This window comes from Drosophila sechellia, chromosome X (assembly GCF_004382195.2).
Source record: "Drosophila sechellia strain sech25 chromosome X, ASM438219v1, whole genome shotgun sequence".
Taxonomy (NCBI): domain Eukaryota; kingdom Metazoa; phylum Arthropoda; class Insecta; order Diptera; family Drosophilidae; genus Drosophila; species Drosophila sechellia.
Genome location: NC_045954.1, coordinates 7,974,779 through 7,999,511, shown reverse-complemented (window position 1 = coordinate 7,999,511; position 24,733 = coordinate 7,974,779). Strand labels below are relative to the sequence as shown.

Below are 24,733 nucleotides of genomic sequence, written 5' to 3'. Positions count from 1 at the left end.
ATTTGCTTGAGAGGATTCCTGAGGTCATAAACTACAACGTTTTCGTAGCTTCCATTACACTTTATCACGCACTAATGTATCATTTATTACCCACTGATACATATATCTCCAGGGTGCCATCGTTCTTGGCTGATTAATAGCCCCCGAGGGCCGAGATTCCCCTAACAATGGCATTAGCAATTAGACGGGTGGCTAACAAGTTGTCAGGTTGGCAGACAGAATCGATTTAGCCAGGTCAAGTCAAGCCATTTGCATGGCTAATGAAGGTAGGCTATCTTAACTGATTGAAAAGACAGAGGAAGGGCCAAAGGTCGAGGCAAGTTTTAAGGGAACTGCAGAGAACTGAAACTCAGGTTTGTTGGCGAAAAATTATATTCTTCAACCGTACATTTAGGGGATTTTCATAGTTAATTTCATAGGTTCAAACAAATTCAAAATTTTGAGTGCATGTCGGCGGCGCAGCAGTCGTGGGTTGGGCTGGTCGCGCGGGGAGTTCCACTGGTGTCGTCCCACCCGCCATCGCTGCCCAGTGCCCCTCCCTTGCGCAGAGCTATTGTGTGGGTGTGAATTGTGGAAACTAAACGAAACTATTAAACTCATCGATCGCTGGGCCGCGACAACAACCATTCATCTACGGGAATTCGGGTGGAGCAAGCGGCTTCGACGCGTCCCAGGCGGCTGAGCTGCGTTCCCGCTTTAGCTGCAGCAGCTGGCCGGCGTGGGGTCCAGTCCGGAGCGCTTGGTGATGGCCAGCCGGGTGAACTCTTCGGCGGTCGTGGGATGGATGCCCACGGTGTTGATCAGCGTGTTAATGGTCAGGCCAGACTTCAAAGCGGCAGCGAATCCCTGGATAACCTCACCGGCTACCGGGCCAATGTAGTGCAGTCCGTAGACGCGCTGGTCACCATGGCGCTCGGCAACAGCCTTCAAGTAGCAGTAGCGCACGCTCTTCTGGGGAATGAAGAACTCCGTGGGCTTGTAGTAGCCGTGGAACACCTCGATCTCATCGGCTCCGAACTGCTTGACGGCATCCTCCTCGCTCAGGCCGACGCAGGCGTACTCTAGGGGCGTGAAAACGGTGGTGGCCACATCCTTGTAGTCCATGCGCTGGTTAGATCCACCGTACAGGCGACGGGCCAGCAGACGACCAGCGAGAACGGCGACTGGTGTCAGCTCTGGCTTGCCGTAGATGATATCGCCGACAGCGTAGATGTTCGCCACATTGGTAGCCTCCTGGGAGTCCACCGGAATCTTGTCCTTCTGCACAGTCACGCCGGCATTGGGCAGGTTCAGATCGTCCACCAGACCCTTGCGGCCGATGGCCCACAGAACGGTGTCGTAGACGTCCTCGGCCTCCTCGCCGGTCTCCACATTCTTGTACTTCACGAGCAGCTTGCCATCATCCTGCTTTTCCACGGACAGCGGCACCGACTTGCGCAGGAAGGGAATGCCACGCTCCTCCATCGAGGCTGCCACCAGGTCGGCCATCTGCTGGTCAAAGCCACGCAGCACAATAGAACGCACCATCACAGTTGGCTCGTAACCGAGACCCTTCAAGAATCCAGCGCACTCCAAGCCAATGTCTGAGTGAATGAGAGGAAACCGAATGGGTTATTCATCAATTTGATGTAAGCAAATGAAAGTCACTACTTACAGCCAGCTCCCACCACCAGGGTCTTGCCGGGCTCGCGGTCCAAACTGAACAGATCATCGCTGGTGATGCCATACTCGACAGCACCGGGAATATCCGGATAGCGTGGTCGGCCGCCAACGGCAATGACGAAGGTCTGGGCGGTGATTGTGCGCTCGCCGCTCTTCAGCTTGGCCAGCAGGGTGTGCGAGTCCACGAAGGAGCCCAGTCCATTGATGTACTCCACTTTCCTGAGCGCAAATAGAAGGGTATAATTAGTGGAGATTCTCGAGCGGAAGCCATATGCATAGATATAGTCACACGTACTTGTCGCGCAGATCCACACGGGTCACCCAGTTGACGGACTTGATGTGGTTCTGTACGGACTGCACCAGCTTGTGCCAGTCTGGCTTGATCTTGTCGTCCACGTTCCAGCCGTAGGCGGCCGCCTCATGGACAGCCTCGCCCAGAAGCGAGGCCTGGTGCATCAGCTTCTTGGGAATGCAGCCCACGTTCACGCAGGTGCCGCCAACGCCCCACTTGGTGCCCAGAGTGGGCGTGGGCTTAACGTAATCCAGACAGGCCACACGGGCTCCATTGAGGACTGCCTCCTTGGCGCAGGCCAGGCCAGCTGATCCGCCTCCAATCACAATAAGGTCGTAGTCGTAGGATCCTGGAGTATAAGGAATGATTTCGTTTGGTTAATTATAATGTTCTAAGGAGATTCATCGCCTTTTGTTTAGAATAATATGTAATCTACTTCCAAAATTGGGCTTAAAGAGGTCAAGAGGTCACAGAACATGAGGAGCCGTCAGGAAATCGAATCGTAGCACAGCTAAATCACCTTGTATTCTTGAACACTTTTCACCGATAGTAACATCAAAAGCCATGTTGTTTTGGCATGGTCTGTTATTGTTCTTAACCAGTATCTAGATTAGTTGAAAATCCCTATCAGTGATAAGTAATGATATCAATTAGCCATGTGGTGCCGACTACTCCATTTCCTCTCTAGCTTCACTCATGATTATGGCTAATCCCCGCCTGCCTTTGGTGGACTCCTCGCGCAGTCGTATGTCCAGATAGGAGGATCGGTAGATGCTCCTCCGGTGGCGTGGTTCACCCTCGACCAACTGGGAAGCCGGTATGAATTCGAACAGATGCATCCAGACCGAAGAAGCGCGGAACGAAGACTGTTTGGCCGCCTGCAATCCGTAATCTGCACCGTGCAATCCCGTCGAGCTCCTTGGCTTCAGATGCCAGGTAGCGATAGGGCTGCCGAATGGCACATGCCACTGGGTCAGTGGGAGTTCGAATCAAAGTGGAGCAATCATCTAGCGACATCGCCACACACCAAGCCACGCCCGGCCCGGCCACGCCTCCCAACCGTCCGTCCGTTCGTCCACCCACGCCCCCATTCGGTTTGCTTTGACCCGCCGGACTTTGTCATGGTTACGCCGCAAAACTAGTTGGCAACACCACAAACAGTTGGCTTTTATCGGATGGAATGCTAATCCTGGCCAGGAACAGGGGGAAATCAGGTGGCTACGTACGACGAATGCGAGTGCAAATAAACAATTGTTGTCGTCACACTGCAATTAATTGCGGAATGAAGTGGGGATGACGCAGCTTAGCAATGATGATGATGAAAGATCAAAGACGATGGCGGGCGCTCGTTGAGCGGCGATACGAGAGATACGAAATAGAAACACACAGATAAAGGAAATAAATGCACCCGACTGATATGGTGAAATCATCATCATCATCATAAAGCGATTCTGGAACATTCCGCAAAGAGTTATTCGTTCAAGAGCACCGCATTCGACAAAAATCACACATATGTTGGGGCTCTAAGGAAACCTATTAAACCCTCAATTACCATTTAAAATCATAATATGCCATATCTATAAGTAAATTCTCCGATTGTTTTCGGAATTAGAAGCTTCGTGTCTGCTCGATTGGCTAATTATTAATTTTAAAAGAAACTTGATCGTGGCATGTGGGATTTATATTATATAGTAAATTAAAACATCAGATACGTTTAGCCTCATACAAATAGATATTAGTATTTGTTTACCAGCTGAAGGCAAAACAAATGACTTGTATGAATAGAATTTAAGAAACATTATTAATTCGTTAATTCATGTGATGCAATTTCGTTTTGAGGCAAATAATGAGCCCTGTAATAGTTTTATCTGCAAATGAGTAATGCCTTCTATGAGCAATTCATTTACAGATTCCACTGACAAATTCAGAACTTTGTTGACCATTATACTTAGAGGATGTGCTCTTTTTGGCGCCCACAATGATGGCGCAAATCATGTACTTCAACATGATACGAGTTTCGAGTGCTGTTCGCGCGACCCCGACTGTACAATTCCAGTTGGAGCGGGTGCGCGATGACGATTGACGATGACGGTGCAAATGTGTGGCGGCAAATGCCGGGCGGGCATATAAACCCTTGGCGAATACGTGCCGCAGAAACCCGATAAGCCAGGTAAGAGAGCAGAGTAATGGACTTTTTGGCCAGGCAACTAACGGTTATTGCATAATGGCGTCGGTTAAACACAAGAAGACCCAGAAAAAACAACAAGCAAGAAAACCGCGACAATCGACCGCGTTGCCAACCGGCGGCAACAGCAGCAGCAGCAGCTGCGGCGGCAGCAGCAAAGATCTAATCAGAATATCAATCGATATCGACGCTCACCTCCTTTGTTGCTCATCTTTCGCACCGGTTGCGCGTACATGGCCGCCCTGTCGCAATGTGGATGCTGGAAGGGTGGTGGTGCGCAGGCACCGGATCCGGCTGGAGCACTCCCACCGGGAGCTCCAGTACTGTCGCGTGATCCTCGCTGCCCCGTCGAGTTCATCGTTCGCTGAAACGTGTGCTGGGCACAGCTGAGAATACTGGAAATCCAATGGGGAACCTTTGTTGTCAGTGAGCCTCTGTTTTGTAGAATGCTAGCCGAAGGAGACGTTAAAATCGTCGAGCACTGCCGCACGAACGTAACGGAGAATCTCGAATTGCACAAATTCATCTTGTTGGTCGTTCCCCTTCACCGTTTGGCGTTTCTCTCTACCAGCTGGAGGCGAAACGAAAATATTCGCAAAAAGGGCGCAGAAAAACGACTGCGGAACACACAACACAAACACGTCGCTGGTTCGGCCGGGAATGCTGCGAAAGCGGTGGGCAGGCAGAGGTGCCGATAAACGGCTACGTAACAGAAGCAGCGAGAAAGAGAGAGGGCGCAAGAGCGTGTACTGCAAAAACCCGAATATTTGGGATAAAAGGGAATTGCAATCAAGAAGCATCCATTGGAATGCGAGATTCCATTTGGGATTTGAACACTAAAACAGTTGTTCTGCCTAATGCCAATTGGAAATGTGCGAAACGCACGTTTGGCAATGCGCAAGTGTATCGATAACTCGCGGATGGTTGGCAACACTGCTGCTGGCCGAACGGAACAGCCGGCCGTCAAAATTTTTCCCAACATTTCACTATTTTCACGCTTGTGTTACGGCAGTAAAGTCGATTGATAAGCACGGAGAGATCTGGCTGCGGGTCTGGTGAAATCCACAGAACACACGGAACCCGTATAGTAGTGCCGCCCTTTATTGGTTTTATCTCAAGTACGACGCGATAAGATTACGAGCAACTCGATCGCAGATCTTCGGAAAAAACATGAACTCCATCCTGATAACCGGCTGCAATCGAGGATTGGGTCTGGGCCTAGTCAAGGCGCTGCTCAATCTTCCCCAACCGCCGCAGCATCTATTTACCACCTGCCGGAATCGCGAGCAGGCAAAGGTGAGAGATGTTTTCTTCTACTTTGCCTTGTCTCTCTACTAAGACAATCCAGTAATCCAACAAAACCGGTGACTCACAACCGTCGAGCAGAAACTACAGAAGCTACGCGAACAATCCACAAGAGCCACTATTACTACAAACCGCTTTTTAATCGTCCAAATGAGTATGCATAAATTGAATGGCTCCATTGGAATCGAATTAACTGTGAAACTCACCTTGCACGGGCGCCATTATTTTGTTGCTTGTTGGTAGGTGCTCCACGTAAATCAGACTGAAAACAAGGATCAACGGCGAGTAGTGAATGTTGTTGTCGTCGAAGCGGAAATGGAAAACTGCTAAGCGCGTGTTTTAGCGGCTCTCGGCACTCGCGAAAGCACGAAACGAATAAGCGGAGCTAACTTTTGCAATAGCTTTTGTACTTTCGTACGAGCGTGCGAAAGGGAGACGTCGATAGGCGGCTTGTCGATTGTTGGGCCGACTATTGTTCGGTCACACTAGCAGCACTTATCGTCTATCGGTTATTTTAGCACTAACGCGCTCGTTGGGCGCGCTATTTAAACTCTCATGAAATATCAAATTTGCCTCTCTCAATTCTCAAAATTACAGTATTTTAACTGGAAAATTATTTATATATAATTTCTTATTTACTAATAATGTGCTTCTTATTCAAACACTGTCTTTCCAAACTTGGCCCTACAGGAGTTGGAGGATCTGGCCAAGAAGCACTCGAACATCCACATCCTTGAGATTGGTAAGCATAATGTTTGACAGTCGCTAAACACTCTCACTTATAAATATAATTTCTTTGCAGATTTGAGGAATTTCGATGCCTATGACAAGCTAGTCGCCGACATCGAGGGCGTGACCAAGGACCAAGGCCTCAATGTGCTCTTCAACAATGCCGGCATAGCGCCCAAATCGGCCAGGATAACGGCCGTTCGATCGCAGGAGCTGCTCGACACCTTGCAGACCAACACAGTGGTGCCTATCATGCTGGCCAAGGCGTGTCTGCCGCTCCTAAAGAAGGCAGCCAAAGCGAACGAATCCAAGCCGATGGGCGTGGGCCGTGCCGCCATTATTAACATGTCCTCGATCCTTGGCTCCATCCAGGGCAACACGAACGGCGGAATGTACGCCTATCGCACCTCCAAGTCGGCCTTGAATGCGGCCACCAAGTCGCTGAGCGTGGATCTGTATCCGCAGCGCATCATGTGCGTCAGTCTGCATCCTGGCTGGGTGAAAACCGACATGGGTGGCTCCAGTGCCCCCTTGGACGTGCCCACCAGCACGGGCCAAATTGTGCAGACCATCATCAAGCTGGGCGAGAAACAGAACGGCGGCTTTGTCAACTACGATGGCACTCCGCTGGCCTGGTGAACGATGACAGCGGTTAGTTTACCTGCATTTTGTTTCTGTTTGTTAATTGTTGTTGAATAAACTGGACTTCTAAAGTCAAGAAACTCTTGGGTTTACTTTTTGGAGGTCCCATTCCCCATCATTCTGATTTCTGATTGTATTTTGTGAGGTGTCTTAAGTGTTTTACATAGAAAAATAATTGATTTTCCAGCCCGCCATTGAACACATAAATTTGAAGTTCCTTAGCCTAGGCCCTGAATTGGCGATAACTACATGCTATTTCGCTCTTGGCGGAACCTTGGCCACCCTGGAGGGATCGATGCTGATGCTGTGGGCCAACGGTGGCAGGCGCATAGCATTGGCATTCGGTCCCGCTCCGAATCCGCCCACATCCGTTCCACTGCCCGGTGGATTGTTGGGATCCGGATTTGGAATATGGCGCTGGGGTGTTACCAGGGCCACGGGACGCGGCAAGAATGACTCTTGTGCTGTAGATATTGGTGGATGTGGCTGATCCAGCTGGACACTAGAGGACTTCCCGTCCAGCGGGTGGGCCACGCGTTTGCGAAGATCTAGGCGTGGACGACTATTGTTTGACGAATCCGACGAAACGGGTGGCGGGTCATTCCAGCCGGGAGTCAGGGAACCTGCGCGATGGAAAAGTTTAGCCCTGGCCCGATTTGAAAGCGGAATCAACTCACCAGGAAACACTCCCGATGGAGCTATGATTTGCCCCGTTGGCGGTGGTGGTGGAGCGCTTGCCACCTGCTGTAGGTTAATACTGTTGGTGGCGCGAAGCGGCGGTGTTGGATCCATGATGGCTTCTCTATCCAAATTGTGCAGCTCCTTTCCCACTGCCAGATTTTGACAACGAAAACAAAACGATTTTAGCTTCACTAAACAAAAACAAAGTTTCGTTCGCCTGAAGTATCGGGCTCTGCCTACTTCGATATGTTCGATTAAGTCTGTCGAAAACTATCGGTACTACCAAATAAATTTGACGGAAAGCCCGCACTTTTTAAAACCTGAAAAAAAACTTCTCAATTTCATGATTTGATTTTCAAAAATGTTTTGCAATTGAGTTTTTATTAACTTGTCACCCAGAAAAACGCAGTCTAAAGTTTATATTTCTTGGTTTGTCGATTTTTTTATTATTATTATTAATATTGTTATTTCATCTGACTTTGTCCGCATTTTTGCGTTAGGGTTACTCATAAATGTCGTTAATTTCGTACAATGGCTATTAAACCGTGCCTATTTTGCAATCCGCTTTGTTTTTCTTTAGGTATTTGTTTCGTATTTATTTTAGTTTTGCTACACCACACACATACATAAATAAAAACTTAAACAGATTTACTGCACACACATTTTTTATACCTTGTGGACTACAAAAAAAAATTGTTTTTTGAATTTTATTATTATCTGCCCCGCTACCAATTCCGATTCAATTCAAACTCCAAGCATCCATTAGTAGTCCACCAGATCGAAAGAGGATCTCGCGGTCTCAAAGGATACAGGGATAATCTGGAAAATCCACCCCTCTAGCAAATGGATCGAAATGGAACTGGCCAGCGGGACCCCGTATATGTAGATTTTAAGGTATATTAGATATCATTCGCTTTTAGAATCTTTCAAGTGTTCAACATTGCGTAACATAGTTTGCCATTTTACTTGACCCACACTTCTTTCAATATAAAATTCTGGTTTCAGCTGCTGCCCAATGGAATTTGTATAGATCTCTATATGCACGGTATATCTAGTTAGTTAGTTGTGGTTGGAGTTGAAACCAACTGGATCTGCCGCCCTGCCCTCCCTGTTCTCTAGACGAATTGGTTTAAATAATTAATTACAACAACATTTACTTGGGAATTACTTTGTTTTTTCGTTTTTCGATTTTCCTTTTGTTTTTGTTTTTGTTTCGGATACTTTAGCCTAGTTCATTTTCTTGCCGCCTTACTATTTGCATTCGTTTATTGGGTTTTCCATTATCTTACAGTGCTTAAAGTTGGCTAAGTATTTTGTTTTTCCGTTTCCGTTTTGTTTTTAACAATTTCGCTCGTGGAGTGGTTTTTCTAAGTGATTCTCCTAACTCTCCTCATCTAACTCCCATTTATTTAACTCTTTTTGTTTTCTCTCGTTTTTCTTGTTTTTTGGCAATGACTTACTGATTTTGTTGTTTCTCTTATATGAACAGTTTTATTTCTTAGTTTTCACTTTGCTCTTGCATTCGTTTTGTTAAAAATTAATTGTATTAAGTACGCTTCGATTTATAATTTATGTGTATGTATATCCGTATAGTATATATTTTATAAAGTAAATAGATTACGTAATTGCAACACTTGCATCTGCATCTGCATCTGTATCTGTATCTGCTTCTGATTCGGTTTCCCTGTCTGTTTCTGTTTCTGTTTCTGATTCTGCTTCTGTTTCTGCAGCTGAATTTGAATCTGAATCTGAATCTGAATCTACATCCGACGGATCGATCTCCCCTCGCACAGCTGCCTACGGATTGTTCTGGCTCTGTTAACATTGGGAGTCGCTTATGGGTATTATTACACATTTTATTGGGTACTAGGGTACTATCATATCGATTCTGGCCTTCCTTTGCTGATTCGTTATTTTACAATTTCAAATTGCCCTTTGAAATTAAGGAAATGTCCAAGCTTAATTTAAATACAAAAAAAAAAACATTCTTTTACAATATATAAATTAGTGGTAGTGGTAAAAAAAAAAGGAAAACGGAAGTGCCACAAGAAGCAATTGGGTTTTAGAAATCACTGATCTCAGGATCACCAATTCCTCTGTGGCATTCCCGAAATCGGTTAATCGAACAACAAATTTTGTGAACATACATAAAGAGGTTGGAATGCTTTTAAAACAGGGGTACACACAATTAAAACTCGTTCTCTCTAAGACTAAAATGCACATATGCAACGAATAGTATAAATATATATATTTATGTTATAATATTGGAGGGGTTGGGATTAATCGCATCGGCAGGCAAACCGAACTACTGGACTGGAATCGATCCTGCTCTCCGCTTCATGGCTCAATTGAAAATTGTATTTACAAAGAGTTTGGGTTTGCTATTCATTTCTTGGGTGGTGGTGGATCCTAGGGAAGGTGGTAGTGTGTTGGTTGGGGGTGCTGTAGACCCCATTATGACTCGTCGCGATTGTTGTGCACCCACTGGGCGGGCACCCATTGGGGCTCGCGCTCCAGCGAGTTGATCTCGGCCAGCAGTTGGTGGTAGGCGCGCTCCGTGTCGTTGTTGATGATGATCATGTCGAATAGGTGACCCCAACGGGCCTCCATATCCCTGGCCGTGGCAATGATGTCTTTGAGCTCTTCCTCCTGTTTAAAAACAATACATAGGATAGGTTAGCTTAAGGTTTAATTTGCAGTTGGAGTTCTGGAACGCACCTTGAAGGGTTCGCCGTTGCGCAGCTTCTTTTGGCGCAGCTTGTCCAAGCTGGGCGGCGCCACCAGCACCACGTACGGCTTGAGGTCAGAGGCGCGCAGCAGCTTGAGGCTCTGCGGATGCAGGTTGAGCACACAGATCTTGCCGCTGGCCACCACCGTGCGTATGGCCTCCAGTGATGTGCCTGTGCGAGAGTGGGGAATCACATTAGTCAACAGTCCATTCTCTCGATTTGCAAATTCAACTCACCGTAGTAGGCCTTCTCGTATTCACCGTGCTCCACAAAGCGGCGCGCCAAAATATCCGCCTCGAAGGCCTGTCGCGTGATGAAGTGGTAGTCCACTCCGGGCACTTCGCCCTCCCTGCGGGCTCGTGATGTGTCTACGGAAAATGGCAAAGCACAAGGATTACTAAGCGTATTTAAGGAGAATATTTTAAGGGATGGATTGGGTGTACGGGATGTGTGTGGTGGTTGGGTGTCCTATGTCTAGCAATGGCTCTGGGATTCGGTGGCTCTGAAGCGCAGCCCTTTACCCTTGACCTGAGCCTTGATCTTGGCCGGCTTGAGCCGCTCCTCCAGCAAATAGAAGACTGCCCGGCGGAAGAGAGACAGACATTAAAGACGATGGCCCATTGAATGCATGACGGCTGTAGACGATGCAGCATTCCTGCTCCGTTTACAACGCACTTAAAGTAATAGCAACTTGCTTCTTGGATTTAAGGAGGTACGGGGTCGGTGTTCTTCACTTACGTGGCACTGCGGCGGAGAAACGCTCCGAGTCGGCCATCAGGCGTTGGCGCAACTCATGTCTTCCAATGTTGGGCGGGCCGATGAGGACGATGGGCCGCTTGTGGGTTGCGCGGGGATAGTACAAGGCCACCTCCTCGTAGGTGAGTATCTCCTCCGGATCCGTTTCATCCGGCGCCGTGGTGGCGTACAAAGGATATCTACAATTGAAATGCTTAAATTATAAATCCCTTTTGAGGAGAACAAATATGCTTACCCCGCCTCGGAGCTGGCCTTCTTCTTCTTTTTGCGACCCTTGCGCGCACACAGGAGCGTGGCTCCTTTGCTGCCCGATCCGTCCTTACCGCGGGATCGCGCCAGACCCGCCTCCTCCGCAATGGCCAGCTTCATGGTCTCGCGCTGATGCTGGAACGACTGACTAGGAATAAGACCGGCCAGCGTCTGGTCCTCCTCGCCCTCGCGATACGCCTGCCACCAGTTGGGATCCTCGCGGCTGATCACGTGCAGCACATCGCCCTTCTGGAAGCTGATGCCCAGCTCCCGGCAGGGTATATACAGATCGTCCTCCGGATCGTAGTCGAAATGCGCCCGTACGTGCAACACGGCGGTGTCACGATGTGCTCCACCCAATCCGGCCAGTTGACTGCCCGTTGTACCGCCCATCACGCCGACGGACGGTGGACTACCCGCTGGGACGATCAGGAAGGTCAGGGTGCCCTGCATGGCGCCCAGCAGGGCGCACACCTCGTTCACCGTCTTGCCACGCAACTCCTGACCGTTGACCTCCAGTATCTCGTCGCCTTCGTGCAACAGTCCCGACTTCTCCGCCGCTCCGCCACGCACAATCCTGCCGATGACCACCGCCTCACCCTCGTTGCGCACCGTGGCGCCCAGCGGCTCCGTTGACTTCTCGATCTGGATGATACGGATGTTGTCGTTCTGGTCGTTTAGAGTGCCAAAGCACGCACTCATCGGCAGATTAACGGGCATGGACATGGGCATTGTGTCCAATGGTGGCATCGGAACCGGCGGTGGCGACTCCCCGCGAGGCAGTGGCATTGCTCCGCGTTGCGCCAGTGGCGGTGGTACCACGGGCGGTGGCACCACCATGCCTAGATTCCTCTTGGGTCCAGCCACCGGACTGCTGAGTGTGGATCCCGTCGCCGCTCCAATTGCCGGAGTGGGCGTGGGCGTAGGCGAGGGCGTGCCATCCGTGTGATTGGCAATGCGATCGTGGGCCAGCAGTAGACCCTCCATTTCATGGCTGGTCAGCAGATTGCCCAGCTCGATGGCCGCCGCCGTATTCGATTGCGTTAGCAGCTCCACAATATCCTTCTGCAATCCGAGGGCACTATGATGCAGTGGACCGGAGACGCGGGAACGTCGTCGCTGGAGGACTGCGGTGCGAGCGGCCAGGACATGGGCGACACTGGCGCTGGCCAGGACACTGTGGGCGGCCGAAACGCGACCCGCCAGCGTGCTCAGTCCGCTCTTGCTCAGCTGGTTTTGCAGGCGGGTGAGTGCTGCTATCAGTTCGCCATAGCCTGGAGGGGATTAGGTAGATAAGGGATTAGGTGGCGGCATTTCAAGGAGGCAAAAGATGAGTACTCACCATCGATCTGTTCCGCCTGCGGCTGGTCCTCGTCGGGCAGATATGCCTCATTCTCCACGCCAACCACTTGGGTGGCCAGCGTTGCCTGCTGCTGCTGCTGGGCAACGGCTTTTCCGGGCGTGGCCGTATCCTGGAGCGCCTTCAGCTTCCGGGAGCCACGAAGACTGTTCCGCAGGAATTCATTTTGCTGCGCTATGCGCTCCTCCTCCTCGCGTCGTCGGCGCAGTTGCTCCTGTGGATGGAAGCAAATTGAATGGTTATTTACGGAATGGCTTCAATTGCTTGGACAGATTGGCACTTTTGAGGAGCAGAGGAAGTGGGAAAGTGCTGAAGTGGTAAAGTGGGAAAGTTGGAATGTGCAACTGGGGACTGCAACTCTGGGCGTTGACTCTTGAGTGGCGCACTTAATCCGCATTTGCCACAATCGCTAATTTAATTAGTGGCACCCGAACAGGGGCAGCACACTTCCACCAGGAAGTCAAACATGCAAGGGCTTTCAACTTAACCAATACCCTGTATTTTAAAGCGTCACGTGACCGTACTTAATATATATGTAAGTGGAATGTGTGTCATATATTTCATTTGTTTTCTTTTCTAATTGCAATTTTAAGGCCCATTGTCTTAGTTTTTATAGCCCTGTTAATCTTGGCACTGCAACATTTTACCATTTTATTTAAAAAAAAACCAATTAACAACAGGGGTTCTTGGGTTCGTTTCGTTTTCAATACAGATTACAGAGTACTGCCAAGTATATGTATGTACATATATACCCTGCCCACTTGTAGGGTATCGATGCGGTTGCATTTGCCCCAAAACGGACCAGCTCAGGTGGGTGTTTCGATGGGCGTTCTGGTGGGTGGACGGACGCAGCGTGCCCACTGTGCAAACCCAAGCAAATCCCGTCGAGGGCCTTGGCGATGAGTTAATGAGCGTAAAGGGTTGACAAAGGTAGCTGGGGACAAGAGCGGAGCTGAGGTGGCGGTAACTGTTGCAATTGTTGCGGAAGCCCCTTAAGTGCTCGCCATTCATCGGAATGGGGCATGGACGTGGGCGTGGGCGTAAAAAATGGGAAATTTGAGGTCTGGGCATGGTCAGCCCAGTCCAGTGCATGCCAAACTGTCATGGTCAATAATTATGAAAACGTGATTGATTCCCAATTTCGTGACCAACAAAGAGAATGAAATCAGATCGATGACAACAAAGCAGAGCAAAAGTTCCCACTACAAAAAAATATATACATACGTATGTATATATATTTAACACAAAAAAAGCCAGAATGGCCACATGATAGAAAGAAAGAAAAAACTTAATTGAATAACAACAGAAAAGGCGCTCGACATTCCAAATTCCAAAAGGCGGAAGAGACGAGCAGCAGAAGAGAACAGAACAAAACCGAGGAGGAAAATAACAATGCAAAGCCACTAAAAAATGAATTCAGCTGAACTTGCATAATCCGAACGGAGGAGAATCAGCAGAAAATTCACGAGTTCTTCAAGGGGAGGTTGGGAGGCCCAAGAAGCTTCGAATGGAATGGCTGAGAAATACCACCGGCATGTGAACCAAAACTGAGTTTAACATTGAAACCTGAATGAAAAACGATGACAGCAGTTTGGCATTAAAAAAAAAAAAAGAAGAAGTAAGTAAAAGGCGTACAAAAGCCAAACCAAAACAAAAATCGCTTAAAGTCCCAGCATCGCAGAAAATGGGTAAAAAAGAGTGGGTATAGTACGGTTTGACAGCCACTAGTTGTAGCGCTTCCCAAACTGTGCCAGTATATATACGAGTAAGCTATGGAAATGAATCTTTTATTATATCCCCTTTTCGCCAACTGTAAGCCATATTTCCCTTTCAATGCTTTTAAGATTCCAGCTTAAATCCTATTTGTGCTGCAATCTGAGCGCTGCGGTACTTATGATAAGTAATTCTAGGAAAACTGCTTTGTGTAATCAATACTATGCATTTTCCCATTAAACGAAAGTTCAGGTGCAGCTTAGAGATTTGAATTTCAGCTCAAGCAATTAAAACCAACCAGGCAACTCCCCCACGCAAAAGTCCTATAAATAGTCGAAGGTATTGATTTAAATATACATAGCCTATGGTTAGGTGAGACCATCAATCATCTTACAGCAACAACAAACACCTTGAGCAAATTGTAAAATACTATAAAAACAAAGCATAAAAGGTGAAGAGCAATAAAAGAAGGGGCATACTTCAAAGACAATAACAATTGGCGACGGCAACAACGCCATGACATCATCATCTCAATTGCCGTTGCCAACAAATGCCGGCATAAATAAATAACAAATATTGAAAAATACAAACGCGCACCGGGGAAATTAAAAATATATTACAGCCGATACCCTGGATCGTGTGGGGTATGCCCGCTTATCTCTTCGCCTTATCAATGTGTGGGAACCGAGGGTATTTGGCCATTTCTCAACTCAATGCGACAGTTCGACTATCGCTTAGGTAAATTGTTTTTGCCTTTTTTCGTTTTATTTCCAAGTTTTTATGGCCCGGCAGCCAGTTAGCCAAGTTGTCAACTGGTTGTTGTTGTTGCCGCTGTGTTTTCGTTAGCATTTATGCAGATAAAGCCAGTTGTCGCTGGCAACAGTGCATATACGTACGCACGACTATACAGTGAGATCTGATCAGATCCAGGTATATGCAAAGTTCGAGCTTTAAAAACGTTATTCACATTAAGGCAAAACTTTCCCCAAGTTTATGATACACTTTAGTTTCTAACAGCTTAACAATTTAGGCAGCCTTAAATGCCACTTTGGTCACACCTCAATGGCGGCTCTGGTCACATTAGTGTGTTTATTAGAGTTGTGGCTTGAATAACTTCTTAATTACGAGTACAGTATGTGCCTTTGTGGAGATATAGACTTCCCATGACGCAGGTAACCTATTGACTTGCCTGTTGTTGTCGCAAACGCGTCGAGGATCGCTGAATTTGAATGCCGCGACGCAGGGCGGAGGCGGTGCGCTGGGGCGTGGCAGCGGATGATACAGGTGAGCCGACATATTGGTCGGGGGATTGGGGCGACAGAGATCCCGGTCCACCAGCACCACTACTGCCGTTTCGCATTCCAACTCCATTGCCATTCATATCACAATAGTCGCTGTTGTTGTTATTATTGTTCATATGGTTCTCCTTCTCGTTCTGCTGCTGCTGTAGTTGCAGCTGCTGCGCCGACAGCACGGCGAACTTGGTGGGCGATGTTGCTGCCCCAACGACACTGGCTGCAGCAACTGCAGCCGGCTGCCGCGCGGCAACATTGCCGTTGTTCTCCAGCGTTATGTGCAAAGTGGACACGACCATTTTCGAGCTGCACTTTCATCGATCTTTGTCTGCGTGGCGCGACGTGGTGCGGCGACAATCTTTCCTAGCAAACCGAAATCGAGACCGAAACCGAAATGGTAACCAAAATGGAAACTGTCACCAGATGCTGCAGCAGCGGCAGCAGCAGCAGCAGCAGCCACTATGCAAATGGCCACGCCCACACCTGGGAAGTGCATAAATTTGCATGGGGAATTGTGAATTGTGTGTTCCAAATGAAATGCAACTTAATGCGCATTTCAACTCAAATTGCTGCTGTTACTGTTGCTGCTGCTGCTGCTGCTGCTGCTGCTTTTGCTGCAGTGGATTAAAAGTTATAAAAAGCGAAAGTTGAGATGGCCGAAATAGTTCTGGCCCAGACACGCACTGCTAGCGCAACAAAAGTAGCGGCAGCTTTCCTTTCAGCTCGTGTAATTTACAACTATTTACTTTTACACATTTGTTTATTTGTTTATTTATGGCCTTTTTTTTGTTATTGTTGCTTTTTTCTCTTGATTGTTGCTACCGTCGCTCAGCATTCAGCATTCAGTTTAGCATTCAACGTGCCTGAACTCTGGAATGAGCCGCATTGCTGCTGTTGACGCTGCATTTACGCTTGGCACATCAATAACAATAAGAAACACACACACATACACCTTCACGGTAACAAAAAAAAAAACAAAAAAAAAAATGAAACAAATAAGTGAAAAAAGAGTAAAACAGTTCACCTCAATTGTTTATCATTTATATTAAAATTTTTCAGCTGCCTGCTGTAGGTATTTTCTGTTTTTTTGCTTTCGAGTCGTGAGTCAGAGCAAAGTCCAAAAGAGGCAATCACTTGATTGGAGTATGATAAAAGTATGTGATATATTTATTATTCATAAATATGTGCAATGCGCATCTTTCATACTGATTGCGCAAAAACCATAGACTTTAAGTTCAAATGTCAATTTCTTTTCTTGCATGCACTCCATATTATATATTTGTAAAATGCAATGACCGACGAATTTACTTTGTGAGTCAGAGACGATCTCAATCTCAATGAGGCATGGTAACACTATTCTCGAGCCTCTGGGCACATTTGGCTAACAAGTCCTTCGAAGCGAGTGCATATGGCAATTCTGTCTGCTTACTTATGTGCACTGGTAACACTGCTGCCCCAGTTTTTATCCTGGGCACACTAACACGTTAAATTCTTTGCCTTGTTGGCCTGGCAGTTTGAAAGCTTCTTTATGCTCGCAACCAGTTCATGTTTGCGTTATGCAGCCATCTTTTTTTCAATAAGGTCTGCCGCTACATTTTTTCGGGATATTTCATTTATTTCACATATTTTCCGTTTCTGTGCCTTTTTTTCACGCTATTTTTTCTTTTTTTTTTTACTTTGCGGTTACGCGAGCAACTTTCCGTTATGGTTGCAACTGCCACGCCTGTTTTAGCTGTTTTTTCCGTTGCCGCCTGCCCATAAAATGTTGTCGAATGTTGTTGCGTTGCCGTTTGGGGTACTTGCAAATGGTTGTTCGTGTGGCGGCTGGTACGTGCTTTTTGGTCCCAGAATTTTTGCCAGCTATAGGCGCTTTTTGCCAGCCGCGCCTTATTTGCATGGCTCCAATTGCACACAAAACGCACACTCACACGCACGCAAATGCACACGTGAAAAAAAAAACCAAACAAAAAAATAGACACCACAGAAAAAAATGAAGCCAGTTCTCTTAAAACCTCAACACTTCTCAACAAAAGAATTCATTTCCACGGCCGAAATGCAGCCATTTAAGTTGGAATTTTCGTTGGAGACATACGTATGCATATGACTTTATCTAATCGCTTATCGGTTCTTTGTCACGCACTTGGCCCGCACAACAGCGAAGAGAATAAAACAAACGGTTAAAATTGGTGGAAAAAATCAACAAAAAACTGCGGCCGATCGCAGAACGCGTAGAAAAACAACTAAAACGCCAACTGAAAATCATAACAAACCAGCGCCGCCAGAAGACGTCGACGTGGGCAGAGGCAGAGGCGTCGGCAGAGCCAGTGGAATATACGCAAGGGGGGTGGGGACCCCTCCAGCTCAGAAGAAATGAGAGAGGGTGCGAGCGAGAGAGGTAGAGCGAGCGAGCGAGCGGAGAACAGGTGAGCAAAAGAGCCAGAGTACATATATGTGCTAAGCCGGCCTGGAGAGACAAATGCGCAAAAATGGAATGTTTAACTAATTTGCCAGGGCTTGAAGGGTCGGTCAAGGGGGGGAGGAGGGATTGTCTTAAAAAGCGGGGGTGCTAACAACCGCCAGTGGCAACCGACAGTAGCAAGTAGCAACCCCCATCGGACAGCAAACAAACACAGCAGCAGTGCAAACAGGTTCAATTTAAACAATGTTGGCCACTCTATTTATACAAGATTTACGATAGCGATAAGCAGAACACGATAACAATGTCAAACACGATAAATCCCATAAGAATGGCTATTAATTATGACCATGATAAGAGCCCTGAGAGGGTGTAGCGCTAATGGGATTCAATTACTAATGTAGAACCATAATCCGACAGCACTGATTCAGAGATACGCATTATATCGAAAATATCGCTGACAATCGAACATTAGTTATCGCACAAATTCCTAGATAACTAATTTCCAGTTATAACGATAATGCCCAAAGGAACTTAGCACCAACTTTAGCGTAATCTTTCAAATGTAAATAGCTTTGAAAATCTCTCCGTAAGCTGTTGATTTTTAGATTTTCACTTTTCTCTGTACGCACAAATGCATGAAGGTAGATTTTATGTGCGTTCCCATTATCCATTGCCCCAACACATCACCCCCCACCCCCCTTTGCTTCTCCCATTTGTGGCTTCGTTCTCCTAATGAGCTTACATCCATAATCACCACCCACCAGCTCACAACCCCTCTCGCTTTTTACACTTAATAGTGTGTGCTGTTTTTTCTTCACCTTCCCCCCACTCACAGCTCAATGGCTGTCAAACTGTATGGCACTAGTCGCTTTCCAGTTTTCAATTAATTACATTTAGCAAATGTGTTTTAGCCACCACTTTGCCTTACTCCCGCCTCCCTTCTCCATCCGCCGTCTCTGTCGCTCTATTTATTTTTCTATCGCTCTGTCTCTGTCTGCACTAGGGTGGCGGAGGGCGTGGCTGAGGGCGGAACGTAACAATTCGATTAAAAGTTGCATAATTAATCATTGCATTAAACAACTTTTCACCATGCCCCCGTCTCCTGATGGCTTCCTATGAAACAACGCCTATGGCAAACATTACCCCCCCAACCCCCTCAACAACTTGCTTGGTGAATCATCATCAGCACCCCGGATACCCCCCTTTTGTTAGCCCGCTCATGGAAAATCCCACCCACATGGCCTGCAGCCTTCCAAATGAATGCGAAATGTTTTACTTTTAAACGGCATTATAATTCCACTTCCAACACCCCTTTCCCCCACATATTACCCCCCCAACACTCCACACCGCTTTTAACCAGCTTTTGAACCCCCCCACTCTTGCCACTTTCGAGTTGTTGGGCAACTTTTTCACGCCCCCACACACACACACACACAATGCCGTTACGCCCCTTTGCCCCCGCCCCTGTCGTCAGGTTTATTGTCTTTCGGTGCGGTAAACTTTTTAATAGTTTCACTAGTTAAATGCAATGGTCAGGCCGGGGCAATAAAAATCGTGAAAAATTTCACACTTTGTATTTGGTTAGTTGGATGATCTCGCTGGGCGGCCGCTTGTGATGGTTATGATTACAGTTTGAGGCTAACTGGAGACGGTCAATGGCCAGAAGTAACTGAACATTCGGCGATTATTGGGCATAACAATGGGGATGATAGAACGTGGCTCAAACCGGAAGCATTGAAGCCGACATTCATCAAAAAGGCTTTTATGATGACAGAGGAGGAAGTGGGTGAAGTGCCTGCCATGAATGCTAATGAGCTGCATTCGGGCCAAAAGAAAATTCTAAACAATGGAACTCTTACTGGGATTTACCAATTACTTTGCAGCACAAAATTTCGATTTTTGGGAATTAACTAATTTAGGCCTGGTTAGTTTTAAAACATAACTATTTAAAGCGACTCTCTAGGAAAGTAGAAGCATTTGACAGAATAATTTCATTGTGATCAATATAACCTTTTATTTAATTTAAGGAATTAAGGATTTTCTTAAGAAAGCCCATAAAAATGCATTCAAAAGGATTTCAAACTGTTGAATAAATTAAGTTCCATTTCTGGCACAGTTTGAAAATGCGCAAGTTTTGTAGCCTAACCATTGGGATGCGTGCTTAAATGGCGTACAGTTTGAGAGGCATACCACTCACCTGGTATTTCTTGATGCTGTCCAGCTGCTCCAAAGTGGGCTCCACGATCTGGGCGATCTGCTGCTGCTGCAGTGGATGCGTTGTGGCGCCACTGCTGCCGCTGCTCGCATTTCCCGGCGCCCGGCGATCCGGCAGCTGCGGTGCGGGTGAGCAGTTGACCAGCCGGCCATCCTTCTCCACCCGCAGATGATCACGTGGCGGCGGTACGGGCTTCGCATTCCCATTGAGCTGTGCGGAGAAGAGCGGATGTGGGTTAGTTCCGTGCATGTAGTACGATTGTGTGTAAGTGTGTGAGTGTGTGTGTGCTTACGAGAGTGTGTGTGTGTGTGTATGGCTGATGACTGTTGGTCATTAAAGTTGAATGAGTTTCACACGAAAAAGGTCCTTACATCGAGCGAAAAGTGTGCATGAAAAACCCAACCTTCACCTTCTTTTATTTTCGAAGTAATATGATAAGCAGTTATCTCATGATATTTAATAAATATTGTTAAGTTTGTTTGCATTTAAAACTTAAAAAAAAAAAGAAGAAAACCCTCTCCTCCCTGACAATTTGGCTCATTTTTTTTTTTTTTTGGTGTCATTTACTGGCGCAAATTGAATACAGTACGTATTTAAATGCATTTCCCTTTTGGATTCCTTTTGTTCGGCGCATTTGTCGGTCGGAAAATAAAGAATATGGCGAAAGCGAACGAAAGAAAGGCGCACATTTTGCTTTTGTTCTGCAGCCATTGGAAAATTAATCGAGAGCAATTTCATATAAATGGCATTTATTTTTCATCGCCTGAAAAGAGCATTTTCCAGCGCAGGAAAATGGGCGGCTGAGCGAGTGGGTGGGTGGGTTTGGTGTTTCCAAAGAGCCAGCTAGCGAGCTGCAAATGATGAAATGAGCGGAACAGCGGGCGGTGGCACCACCGACACCACCCCCCGAGTGGCTGGTGGCACAAATGGGTGACTGTATGTGTGTGTGTGTGGCTCAATGTTGTTAGGATTATGCCCCGCTAACGAGGCCAACGCAGCGGCTCTGATGCCGTAAATTAGGCCAACCGGCTGAACAAGGTGACAAGCCGAGTGGTTTGGGTAGCTGGTTGCCTGGTTGGTTGGTTAGTTGGATTCCAGGGTCTATGGGTCAACTGGGGGCTCAACCGGCTACCGGTCGGACCTGCACCGCCGGATACAAGGAAGGGAATCAATGCGTATGATGCGGTGGCACATAAAAGGGGTTAAGTGCGCCCGGCGTTAATTAGCCGCGTTTGGGGTCGCTAAAATTATCGATTCACATTTTATACATACATATGTACATATGTGCATGGGCCATTTCATAATTTCCGGTTCTCCAACCCTTTAATGACATATTCATGGAACCCATTCAACTGTCATGGTTTTCCTTCTCTTTTTTTTTTTGTATTCTATTTTAAATCGCTATTAGCTGGGATTTTCATTTGCCGTTTCTATCAAGGTTTTATGCTTATGTTGTCTTTTTGGCATTTTAACGCAATTGTTTTGGTGGCTAAAAGTATGGATTATTGCAAATAATCCGTCATAATCACGCTATTCACGACCATTTCACTAATTAAATTGTGGCTAAAATTGCGCGTTGACTTTGCGCACTTTGTTGTTTCTAGAATAAAGGTAATTAAATGCTTTCAACTAATATAGTTTGGCACTTCTTTAAGGTCTGCAATTAATAATATATTCGAGTGCATTTCAAATGCATTGCTTTCGTTGCGTTGCAGGGATTACCATTTTGGCCCTGAACTTAATGAACTGCCAAAACACACTGAAAGGATTCAGATTCAGAGAGATTCAGAGAGATTAGAGAATTAGAGACTTAGAGAAACGGAGAAGAGCGAAACGGGAGATAGAGACAGAGCAGAGCGGAGAGTCGCCAGTGAAAGGCTGAGACAGATAGCGAGTACAAAATGCAATGTGGTATACCTCATCGGCCACCCGCCTCGCATCGCCGTCAGCAGCAACACCAGAAACCGCAGCAGCAGCAACCGCAGTGGTTGCACATGCTGATGCTGTTGCTGCTGCAGCTGCTGCTGCTGCTGCTGCTGCTGCTGCTGTTGCAGTGACAGGCGAGGGCGACACGCCCATCGAGGAGAGCGTGGTGTGGGCGGTGGAGGCGCTGCCGTTCGACAGCAGCGATCCGCGTGAGGAGAGATGAGCTGGTGGCGGATATCTTGGCGTGGTCTTGACCATCTCGATAAAACTGTCCGGTACGTCCACGGGCAGCTCGCGATGCTTGGCCATCGGTGGCAGCAACATGGTCACGGGCGTTGCAACCAAATGTTGCTGCTGCTGCTGCTGGCTCACCTCGTAGCCGGGTGGCGCCAGGCTCAGATCATCGGGCACCGTTGAGCTGCTGGTGGCGGATGAGGATGATGTGGCACTGGCTATGTTGCTGCTGTGCCCGCTGCTGCTGCTGCTCGTGTGCATCGAGCTGTTGCTGCTGTTCAGCGAGTTGCTGTTGCTGTTGCTGCTGCTCACGCCTGTTTTGGTCACCGTTGCCGTTTTGCTCGAAACAGCTGTGTTGTTGCTCGTGTTGCCGTTGGTGTTGCTGTTGGTGTTGCTCGTGTTGCTGTTGCTGCTGTTGCCGTTGCTCGTCGCCTGATGCTGCTGGTGCAGGTGACGATAGGCGATGCTGCCGAACGAGTCCAGGGTATGTTTGCTCATCACCTCATCGAAGGCGCTCGATGAGGGCGAGGCCGAGTCCTTGCGTCCCTGGTACAGGCCATCCACAACGCACAGGAAGTCATCGGTGATGCTGCTGTTGTTGCTGCTGCTGCTGCTGCCGCCGCCGCCTCCAACTGTGTGGCTGTTGTTGTTGCTGTTGCTGTTGCCATTCGGATCGCTGCTCAATGTTGCCTGCAACTTGTGGCTGGGCGTCTGCTGTTGTGCCACCTGTGTTGCTGTCACTGCGCTTGTCGCTTGATGTTGCTTCTGTTGCTCAAATTGTTGTTCGTGTTGTTCATTTCGTTCCGATTGCAGGCAATTTTCATAGTTTTCGATTTGTTCCAATTTGTTTTGTTGTTTTTGATTATACAAATTTTGTGTGGCCACATCGAGTGCAATTGTTGTTGTTGTTGATGTTTTTGATGGGTGTTGTTGTTGTAGTTGTTCATGTTGATGTGAAGAATGATATGCAACAATTAACATTTTGTTAGCATGATCATTGTTAGTCATAGCTGTGATTGTGGTGGTGGTGGTGGTGATGGTGGTGGTGGTGGTGGTGGTGGTGGTGGTGTTGGTGCTTTTCTTGTGTTTCTGTGTGCGTGTGGGTTAAGTGGTGCATGTGGTGGTGGTGGTGCATGTGGTGTTGGTGAAAAAAGAATGAATGCATGTGTGAATGATTTGAATGTGAATTGGAGTGGCTTTGGTTAGTTACGTCTAATTTTTAGGTGGGTTGCTGTTGTTGATTTCTACATACACGTTGGTTGTTGTTAAAAAATACGTTTTTTTGGTGGTTGTAGTACTGGTTAGTTAAGGACAAATGCGGGTTGGTTATTAGTTGTTTGTTATTCACGTTCAACTTAATGCGGTTATTGTTTTAATGTTAAGGGGTTTCCATTGGAGTCCACTAAGCGGTTGTTATGTAAATGAACTGAGCATTGGCATTACAATTTCGGGAATATTTCGATTTTGGTGGTTGCTGTTAATGGGACTCATGGTTTTTGCAAGATTCCAAACACATATACATATGTACAAATTAGCCTAAGTGAATGTGGCGAAATGTTGTTAGTAATTCTCGGCTTTGGCAATTTCACAAGCACTGCGCTGCCTCGATTTATGCAAAGTTATCGTTGGCCTATGGTTTCAACTGGTTTGGAATTTGTGTGGCTGGGTGTGTTGTGTAGTGGTTCTGTGGTGATTGTACGTTGGACTGGGTGGGTGGTTCTTGTACGGATTGCAGATTACGGATTGCACAGTACGGACTACGGATGCCCGCTTATGCTTACCTGTGGCGGACGGGGTGGCGGATATCGGGGTGGCGTCTTGTTGCGTGCGATGAACGTGTCCGGACAATCGACGGCCATCTCACGGTGTGGACCTGCACAAAATGGCACAGAATGGCACAGAACAGAGCGGAACTCGGGTCAGTTGGATGGTTGGTGGACGTGGGAGATGGTGGACACTCACCGTTATCTTGGTTCACGGACAGCATGGTCAGCATTTCCTGGTCAATCTCCCTGATGTCGCCCGAGTGCGTGCGATAGTGTTGCTGCTGGAGCGGATGTTGCTGCTGCAGCTGCTGCTGCAGTTGCAGCTGCTGCTGGTGGTTCAGATGGTGCTGGCCGCTTATGTAGTCATCCGGCAGACATGGCTTCAAATCGTCGCCATCCAGCACAACAATGCTCGATCCGGAGCGCCGGCGATTCCTGTCAATCGCAAATCGAACATGAAACGAAAGGAAAAGGTGGATTCCGTCAGTTGAGGTCCGGATACAAATCAGTTGAACAGGGGCCAAAAAGGGAATTCCCGGCGAGATCTCGGTCAGAATAAAATGGATTTGCAATAG

General features: G+C 47.4%; 4 protein-coding genes across 15 annotated transcripts in view; 1 reads left to right on the top strand and 3 right to left on the bottom strand.

The window, feature by feature from the left end:
- Positions 1 to 354: 354 nt before the first annotated feature.
- LOC6620193 (thioredoxin reductase 1, mitochondrial) lies at positions 355 to 5,860 on the bottom strand. 2 transcript variants are annotated; one of them, XM_032726813.1, is made up of 4 exons: positions 5,651 to 5,860; positions 1,958 to 2,303; positions 1,655 to 1,881; positions 355 to 1,583 (listed from the first exon to the last, which is right to left on the bottom strand). In XM_032726813.1, the coding sequence occupies exons 1-4, from the start codon at positions 5,664 to 5,666 to the stop codon at positions 697 to 699; spliced, it is 1,476 nt and encodes a 491-aa protein (XP_032582704.1). In that variant the 5' UTR covers positions 5,667 to 5,860; the 3' UTR covers positions 355 to 696. The 2 variants fall into 2 exon arrangements, with proteins under 2 accessions (XP_032582704.1, XP_032582703.1); XM_032726812.1 differs by lacking the exon at positions 5,651 to 5,860 and adding an exon at positions 4,335 to 4,791.
- Positions 5,056 to 6,892, top strand: LOC6620192 (C-factor). Its single transcript, XM_002044367.2, has 3 exons — positions 5,056 to 5,435; positions 6,135 to 6,186; positions 6,247 to 6,892. The coding sequence occupies exons 1-3, from the start codon at positions 5,310 to 5,312 to the stop codon at positions 6,810 to 6,812; spliced, it is 744 nt and encodes a 247-aa protein (XP_002044403.2). The 5' UTR covers positions 5,056 to 5,309; the 3' UTR covers positions 6,813 to 6,892.
- An 11-nt stretch (positions 6,893 to 6,903) lies between these two features.
- LOC6620190 lies at positions 6,904 to 7,731 on the bottom strand. The gene is made up of 2 exons (XM_002044365.2): positions 7,493 to 7,731; positions 6,904 to 7,438 (listed from the first exon to the last, which is right to left on the bottom strand). The coding sequence occupies exons 1-2, from the start codon at positions 7,605 to 7,607 to the stop codon at positions 7,068 to 7,070; spliced, it is 486 nt and encodes a 161-aa protein (XP_002044401.1). The 5' UTR covers positions 7,608 to 7,731; the 3' UTR covers positions 6,904 to 7,067.
- Positions 7,732 to 7,912: 181 nt separating this feature from the next.
- LOC6620189 (MAGUK p55 subfamily member 7) overlaps positions 7,913 to 24,733 on the bottom strand; it is a 64,320-nt gene continuing 47,499 nt past the window's right edge. For 4 of the 11 annotated variants that reach the window (XM_032726626.1, XM_032726616.1, XM_032726618.1 and 1 more), the window contains 10 exons: positions 24,355 to 24,593; positions 24,174 to 24,265; positions 22,150 to 23,481; positions 20,215 to 20,442; positions 12,573 to 12,804; positions 11,217 to 12,504; positions 10,964 to 11,160; positions 10,462 to 10,593; positions 10,215 to 10,396; positions 7,913 to 10,145 (listed from right to left, as the gene is read on the bottom strand). In XM_032726626.1, the coding sequence (XP_032582517.1) occupies positions 9,951 to 10,145; positions 10,215 to 10,396; positions 10,462 to 10,593; positions 10,964 to 11,160; positions 11,217 to 12,504; positions 12,573 to 12,804; positions 20,215 to 20,442; positions 22,150 to 23,481; positions 24,174 to 24,265; positions 24,355 to 24,593 (4,117 nt within the window). In that variant the 3' untranslated portion in view covers positions 7,913 to 9,950. Of the gene's footprint in view, positions 10,146 to 10,214; positions 10,397 to 10,461; positions 10,594 to 10,963; positions 11,161 to 11,216; positions 12,505 to 12,572; positions 12,805 to 15,492; positions 15,995 to 17,690; positions 17,815 to 20,214; positions 20,443 to 22,149; positions 23,482 to 24,173; positions 24,266 to 24,354; positions 24,594 to 24,733 lie in introns of those variants that run through there. The other 7 variants (XM_032726627.1, XM_032726617.1, XM_032726620.1 and 4 more) reach the window with 4 other exon arrangements.

Bases quoted from the DNA above. Each gene is read 5' to 3' on its own strand.
- LOC6620193 (XM_032726812.1), bottom strand. From the start codon at position 4,665: ATGAATTTGTGCAATTCGAGATTCTCCGTTACGTTCGTGCGGCAGTGC. The intron at 2,304-4,334 runs GTGAGCGTCGAT...CTTATACTCCAG, and splicing joins AAAGATGAGCAACAAAGGAG to GATCCTACGACTACGACCTT. The intron at 1,584-1,654 runs GTAAGTAGTGAC...TCATTCACTCAG, and splicing joins CCTGGTGGTGGGAGCTGGCT to ACATTGGCTTGGAGTGCGCT.
- LOC6620192 (XM_002044367.2), top strand. From the start codon at position 5,310: ATGAACTCCATCCTGATAACCGGCTGCAATCGAGGATTGGGTCTGGGC. The intron at 5,436-6,134 runs GTGAGAGATGTT...TTGGCCCTACAG, and splicing joins GGAATCGCGAGCAGGCAAAG to GAGTTGGAGGATCTGGCCAA. The intron at 6,187-6,246 runs GTAAGCATAATG...ATTTCTTTGCAG, and splicing joins CATCCACATCCTTGAGATTG to ATTTGAGGAATTTCGATGCC.
- LOC6620190 (XM_002044365.2), bottom strand. From the start codon at position 7,607: ATGGATCCAACACCGCCGCTTCGCGCCACCAACAGTATTAACCTACAG. The intron at 7,439-7,492 runs GTGAGTTGATTC...TCCATCGCGCAG, and splicing joins TCCATCGGGAGTGTTTCCTG to GTTCCCTGACTCCCGGCTGG.